At 43.3% G+C, this 7,269-nt stretch overlaps 1 protein-coding gene across 3 annotated transcripts; it reads left to right on the top strand.

Moving 5' to 3' along the window:
- The first annotated feature begins 1,228 nt into the window (after positions 1-1,228).
- irx6a (iroquois homeobox 6a) lies at positions 1,229-7,001 on the top strand. Of its 3 annotated transcripts, none has more exons than XM_078544250.1 (7): positions 1,229-1,428; positions 3,217-3,480; positions 3,649-3,758; positions 3,960-4,270; positions 4,643-5,224; positions 5,748-5,856; positions 6,302-7,001. In XM_078544250.1, exons 2-7 carry the CDS (start codon positions 3,385-3,387, stop codon positions 6,309-6,311), a joined length of 1,218 nt encoding a protein of 405 aa, XP_078400376.1. In that variant the 5' UTR covers positions 1,229-1,428; positions 3,217-3,384; the 3' UTR covers positions 6,312-7,001. The 3 variants fall into 3 exon arrangements, with proteins under 3 accessions (XP_078400376.1, XP_078400374.1, XP_078400375.1); XM_078544248.1 differs by lacking the exon at positions 1,229-1,428 and adding an exon at positions 1,960-2,337; XM_078544249.1 differs by lacking the exon at positions 1,229-1,428 and adding an exon at positions 1,967-2,337 and having other exon boundaries at positions 5,748-5,861.
- The last annotated feature ends 268 nt before the right edge of the window (positions 7,002-7,269 follow it).

Here is a 7,269-nt window from a genome sequence, read left to right as displayed (position 1 = left end):
CCGCGAGTTGCGCTCCACCAAGGACTGTGAATCAAGAAGGAGACACGGAAGGGGTGGGGGCGACTCCTTTCCAAGCTCCCAGCCCGGCCCACCGAGTGATAAACTGCGTTGAACAGATTTTAACCGCAACTAGAGAAGTGCAAAAGAACAAAAACACGACCTATCACCGCCCGAGTGATTTCTTTGCTCAGAAATAAATAGCTGAGACGTGTATGTTATGTATTTACTGCAGAAGGTGCTCTATTTAGCCGGTGAAGTTTTGTAACAAGTCTAATAATCAATAATGAGCATAACGTGTTAATTGCAGGTGGATTAAACTGGAGGGACGGACTGGCTTAAAAGAAGTAAAACGGTACAGGTAGAGATTGGTGTTTGTTAAAGAGGGAAAATTTAAGTGGGGGGGATAGATTAACCCATTGATCGCTGAAAGCTTTTACGCGATAATCCCCAAAAATTCCGTGCAAGTCGCGGGAACTCCGAAAATACAATTCTGCAGATAAAGAGCGAAGAAAATGCAAGAACGGGAGAGGAGGAACCACTGGTGCTGTTGTGATGTGGTTTGGAGGCTTTTGTTCATTTCAAAAGAAATTGTCCCCGAAATAGACGTGTTTTAAGGGTCGCTAGTCTGTGTAAAAGTTTGAAGATGATGGATATCCAAGCGACCTTACACCTCACGTAAAAGCCTACAGCACTTCCATTAATTGAAACATTTTCCAAGTCGTTATTCTCGCCGGCCATAATTAGACCAGAACAGATAGCTCCGAGTGACGAGCAAAAACTTTGTCTCGTGGATCGGAGCCGAAAGGCTGATTTTTTTTCCCGGTGTAAGTCGTTGGTTAAACAAGTCCCCAATTTCCATTTGTTAATTGATGCAATTACGCACTGCTCGTAATGGGCACGCCAGTCTCAAGGCAGCCATCAATCACCCACCATTGACCTGTCAAAGCCATATATTCATTTCTTTGGGGAGCATTCTGGCTCTAATAGAGAAAAATGGATACATCATCATCATTAATTAGTGACTGGCCCTTTGGCCATGCATCGGACGGTTTGAGAGAGAAGGAGTCTGCTCTAGGACACCCAAAAGCTCTGCTTCCATTTTTTTTGATTATTAACTGGCGGCTGTTGAAAGAGGTTAAACAATTGTCTCTCCTGGGTGCTGCACACCTCCCTCGCCTGTTCTGTGTCAGTTTGCACTTTAATTTATTGCATCTCCGCTCTGATTTTCAGTTTGTTTGACGTCTTTAGAACTTTGCCTCTCAGTTCGCCGGGAACAGAAGAGAAAGATGTGCTGTGATCTGTCACCAAAAACATCCATTCAGACGAAAATGGTCAAAATTAGGAGTCCACGAGAAACAGCGTGTGACCCACATTCTACAACACACAAGCCGGACTGTGTACATTCATCCCGATTCAAACTAATACTCAGTAAGATTATTTTTTTCTTTAGGGGAGTTATATTGCTTTATAAAGATAGTGACCCCCCACTACGAGTTTCATTGCATTAAAAATAAGAGATTGGGAGTGATCAGAAACTTAGTGATGAAATGACAGTGAAAACACTAAATTTGGAAGACGTGCCAATATGATGCGCTGAAGAGATGTTTTAAGTAGTTCTATTGCAATGAGGTTAAAATGAATGATGTTCAGACATACTCTGCTCCCGGATGTTGAGTTAGAGAGCGAGGACCTTTTTCTAATACCTGAACCTTTGAAGTCTGTAACAACCTTTCAATTCACCGAGGTTCCCCCGACATTGTTGTCGCTGTGACCTTTAAATTGCTGTATATTTTGGAATGTTGTAAAGTGACAATAGGACTCCCAAGTACTTGAGCAGCCGTTGGTGTACATCAGAAAGCAACCTGAAAACATTAGAACAAGTGTTGAATGCATCTAAGAATATTAGATGTTAAATATGATTGGCAAAGACACTGTTATATCCTTTCTGTCATGTCGGTTCGGGATTAATGTGACGTCACTTTGATACACTTCCATGGATGAATGCTGTAGAGCAGCAAATAATACAAGCAGCAGACTCTATATCTGGCAGCACTTCCGTTATGTCTTTTTAACCCTCTTCGGCTAAATTTAATCGATAATTATGCCTTAAGATGAGCGCCCATAAGCTCTGAACTGGCAGCTGACGGCGCCTTCCCATTTCCAAGTGGAATCATTTATTATTAAGCTCAAGGCCATGCAGGTAAATTTCTCTGCGAGAAGGTACAATTTGAACTAGGTTTGGTCACAATCAATCAGAAAGAAATATTTCCTATGGTAACAAAACGAGCGGGGATGTCGTTCTCACAATTCGGATACCCTTACAGCACGGCTTCACAGGTAAGAGCGGACAGCCATGAGCATTCGTTAAACCTGCACTCCGCGTTGTCCTGTATTCTTTTGCGCGTTAGTATTTTGGGGAACTATTTCACGTTCACTTTATAATACGTTATACCAGTCCCCTCCCCCCTTTATTGGAGTCGCAATTTTCACACTTTATTATTTATTTCGTGCTTGCCTGGCTGAACATGCCAATTTTCTCGATACTTGCAAAAAAAAAGTATTTTTAACGCCACACCTACAATAAGTTCCACTATTTCTGTCCTGTCTGAGGTTACTTATATATTTTACTATCCCCTAGCCATGCTGAAACATTATTCATTTAGCTTGCATTGTATTGATAACATAGTTTCCTCCAAGTGGTTATCTGTGTGCTCATTATTTCTAGTGAGTTTGACTGTGTTTTGCATTTGCAGTTTATTATATACTACTCGCTTCCTCTCACCACTCCAATTCTCCAAACTCCATTGCTACTTGTATGTTCGCACCATAATTATTTCACTATTCTTATTGCTTTCCCTTTATTTTCTTACACGTGCATGTGCCTTTAAGCACTTATATCTTCCGCCTAAGCGTGAATCGCAAGGCATTCTACATTTAGGCTTTTTCTGTCCTGCTCCCTTAATTATTTACACTTTTTTATTTCTACAATTCCACCGCATAACGGTGCCACGTAAACTCTCCTCCTGCTATACGTTTGCTCTGCTGGAATCCCACTTTATGTTGCTTTTGTCATCTATTTTGAATGTATTTGGCTTGAAGGCATATCGACTGCTGCATCCATCTCTGCATTTTCCTACTCTTTACAATGTTTGATCTGCTGATCCGTGTTCCGCTCAAATGACGGTTCCTCCCTTCATTCTTTATTTTTCCGTCCAGTTTTTCGTGTCAGCCAGTCCCAGCACGACGTGTTGTGAAGCCGGCTCCAGGTCTGTGTCTGAGGGCTCCGCCGGGCCGGCCCAGGCTGCTATTTGTTGCCCTTCCTATGATAACAGACTGCTGGCCAACGCCAGGACCGAGATTAACGCAGCTGCCGCGGCGCTGGGCATGTACAGCAGCTCTCCCTATGCAAGTGCAGCCAGCCAGGGCTATGGGAACTACCTTACATACAGCACTGATCCTCCTGCTCTCTACTCCTCACTGGTGAGTAACGGCCATGGAGACCACTTGTACCTTCAGTCCAGCACCGTTCCTTTCTAGCGTTTGATCTGCTGAAGCCACGTTTGAACTATGGTGAAAATAAAAACTTCTGACTATTTTGTGTGGTCTTGTCTCTCCCCATCTTACCCCCCCCACCCCACCCCCTTGCAGAATTCGCAGTACGAAATTAAAGATGGCACTGGAAGTTTACACTCAGGAATTGCTCCGCCAACTGCCTACTACCCGTACGATCACTCCTTGGGGCAATACCAGTATGACAGGTATGTTCCCTGATCAAAACAAATATTAGCAGTCAAAGCCCAGGTCAGAAAAAGTGGCTGAGGAAAATGTTTTGTTTTATTGCGATGACGACCTGGAGTTACACATATTGTGTTCGCCACCACCCCCCACCCCCCTCCCTGCTATAAGCCTTTTGTTTCAATGTGAGGGATAATTGGGCTTGATCTTCTCCGTATTTGCAGATGCGGCACCATGGACTTCAACAGCAGTACTCGACGCAAAAATGCGACCCGAGAAACCACAAGCACTCTGAAGACCTGGCTGTTCGAGCACAGGAAGAACCCTTACCCCACCAAGGGCGAGAAGATCATGTTGGCTATCATCACCAAAATGACTCTGACCCAAGTGTCCACCTGGTTTGCGAACGCCAGGAGGAGGTTGAAGAAAGAGAACAAAATGACCTGGTCACCCAGAAACAAAGGAGGGGATGAGAAGAAAGAGGAGGGCGAGAAGAAGGACGGGGAGGAATATGGCGCGGATAGCACGCGTAAAGGTGGGACTCGTCACACACACACTGGAATGCCCTCTTTCAACATAACCTGAAACAACGTGTACGCGCAGAATGTCTGCAGTAAATGTAATTATTCTGTTAAATAACTGAGTCGAAGGTGGAAAGTTTGAAGGGGATTGGGGCATCTAACAGAAAACACGAACCTATTATCAGAATACGAGCAAAGTTGAAATCCTTTAGATACCAGATCCCGATGACCCCATGTAGACCTCTTACCGCATTGTGGGGGTAAGGATTATTCAGCTTAGTTCTCCCAGTGGTAATTGAAAGGGGTGCCTCAAAAGTTTGATAGTTGCAAATAGTAAAATAAATGACAGGAATGAAGGAATGCTAATATCTTTAATGTGCACACAGATGAAAAAGAATACAGAGATGACAAAGAGTTGAGGCTGAGTGATCTGGACGATTTGGAAGATGATGAGTCGGGGAAGCTTGAAAGCGACCAAGAAAAAGCGCCAAGTGAGATCACCCCAAGGCGAAGTCTGGTGGAGGCTGAGGAAAGTAACTGCAATGTGTCGCCTCAAAGCAGTCAGCACACCTTCTCCTGCCCGACAAACAACTCCACCCTTAGGCCAGACTTTCTCGAAACGAGAACGAATAAGCCATCTGTTTCCGTAGCGAGCAACAATCTCCCGCAGCGCTTTGGGGCAGCAGAGAAGCCGAGGATTTGGTCTCTGGCGCATACGGCAGCCTCCAGTACTCTGGCGGGCTGTCAGGGTGGCCAGTCCCGTACAGTGAGGTACTGCGCCGAGGTGAGGCCGTCCCAAGGCACGGTGAACCAAGTAGATGAGATCATTTCTCTCCGAGACTCTTCACAGGCAGCCCGCATTCTGAGAACTTCTGCGTTCAATTTGCAAACGCTTGTAGCCACTGGTCAGCTGCACTGTGCTTCCTATCCTGCACTAGACAACTGCCAGTATACATCAGGGACTGAAGGTACCTGAACATTCACTGAGTCCCCCAGTCGCATCAGCTGTCTCTTAACATGTTCAGAATGGTAGGAAATGCAGCTACAAGGCCATATAGTAACAATCCAACACCCACCTTTCCCTCAACGTATCTATGTGTTATTTTCAAGATGTAAATGAAGGAATTCCTTAATTACACCGAACATTTAGCTTCTCGTCTACCTGGTGACATAGCTGTAGCATGGAATAAGCTTCGATATCGCACGTCAATAAGAGATAATACCGATTTTAATCTAAACTTTGTGGCACCATTTTACAAACTGTGCTTTATTACTTAATACTTGTCACATTATCCTAGTCTTAACTAAACATAGAGAACATCCTGTTCCAGAATATACTAGTTAGTCACAAAATGTGCATCGATCTACATTACTGTGTGTGTCTGCAATCTTCAATATGAAAGAAGGATTGGCCACTTTAAGTTGTTTCTTATTCCTGAACAAAGCGACAATTGAACGTAATCGTATTGTAAAACGGATTGTGTTTTTCAGGATTTTTGAGAAACGTGAAACCTGATATGGGAGCGGCAGATATCACCGAAACGTGTCTACTTCACCAAGAAGAGAAAGTGAGGACAGCCTTCAGAGCTGTGCTGAAGAGGTGAGGTAAGTGAAAGTTAATATTCTCCAGTGCCCACACCTCCAAACCTCCCAATTCAGCAACATCACTTGGAACTTTGCGCTGATGTAGAGTCCTCTGGTAAAATGTACAGAAATATTTCAAATGGTTCCAGTGCGAACAGAAGTAGGCCTAGTGCCAAGGATCTTTCCTGAGTTTGAAAGTTGCTTCAAAGTCACTGGCTTCTGTTCTTGGGAAAATAGCTGTGTTCCTCATTAGATGCTTACACTGCTGTTAAAAAAGAGCCTAACCATTGTTTCGAACTGTATTTTTCATCTATAATTCGATATGTAAGCATAGTCTGCTGACATATTTGTTGAAAATCATTAGGGTGAATTCAGGCTTTTCACAAATGGCTCGGGTCATTGATGATTTGTTGTACCTTTAATTGTGTCGTATTCTTTTTGTTTAAAAAAAAAACAATCAGGTTTGTTTAGGACAATACGACGTAAACCAAGGGGATGCTGCACAACTCCTCTATTTTCTGCACTAGTGATTTGACAATACACTGGAGATGTATCCGTTTCTTCCCGAGCACTGGCATTGACTTTAAAACGGATGCGCTTTCGACTTCACCAGCGGTCAACGATGCTTTTCAAAAATCAGAAACGCCGCTTCCAATTGTTTTCCCTTACACGAACTGATTTGTCCTCACTCGGGAGACAAGAAATGTACAAGAATCAGGGGAGGCCGTTGGGCTGTTATACGAAATATACCTTATAATAAAGCACTCGACATCCTGCCACACATTGCTCCCCACTCCCCCATTTTATACAGTTTAATTGGAGTGCGCTCTGGTTGCAGTTTACTCTTTGATTCAAAACTATTTTGCGTTTTACACAGATCCTTCTACTTGTTTACATTGCAGTTCTCTCCACCCCATCCCACACCCCCACCCATTCGCTTTATTTTGTTCGTGCTGTGAAATGTGAATAAATTACACTTGTCAAACCCATGTAACGTGATGATTGTGAAAACTGCAGACTCACGGTGACCTATTTAAAACGAAGGTATGTTTTATGCAATTAAATCAATCATATAAATCGCTGAAGCGCTACATAGATATTTTGTTCTTGTAAGAGATGTTTTCAGAGTTCAAAATTAAAAAGTTCCATTTGAAAAAAAAATTCTAACGACTTAGAAATGTCTGACATTTTTGACATTTTCCCCTGAATCCTCGTGCGAGGAATAAGTACAGTAGAAGCAATTTTGGAATTTGTGAACACCTCAGTCAAGGATCATAAAGCTGCCCAGCCCCGGATGGAAGACACGGGGAAATATTTTGCAACTGTGGTTTCATTGAGCATTTACCAATATGCGCTTTATCCAAGCTTGGAGCTAGCATTTCCAAGAGTTTTTAGACATGTCGCGATGCTGTAGAATGTTCCTAATTGG

The sequence above is a fragment of the Cetorhinus maximus genome, chromosome 6 (genome assembly GCF_964194155.1).
Source record: "Cetorhinus maximus chromosome 6, sCetMax3.hap1.1, whole genome shotgun sequence".
In the NCBI taxonomy this organism is placed as follows: domain Eukaryota; kingdom Metazoa; phylum Chordata; class Chondrichthyes; order Lamniformes; family Cetorhinidae; genus Cetorhinus; species Cetorhinus maximus.
The sequence above is the reverse complement of the archived record's forward strand: the minus strand, read 5'-3'. Positions and strand labels throughout refer to the sequence as shown.

Coding starts and splice junctions, on each gene's coding strand:
- irx6a (XM_078544248.1), top strand. CDS start 2,272: ATGGTAACAAAACGAGCGGGGATGTCGTTCTCACAATTCGGATACCCT. Junction 3,481..3,648: donor CTGCTCTCTACTCCTCACTG/GTGAGTAACGGC, acceptor ACCCCCTTGCAG/AATTCGCAGTACGAAATTAA. Junction 3,759..3,959: donor GGGCAATACCAGTATGACAG/GTATGTTCCCTG, acceptor CCGTATTTGCAG/ATGCGGCACCATGGACTTCA.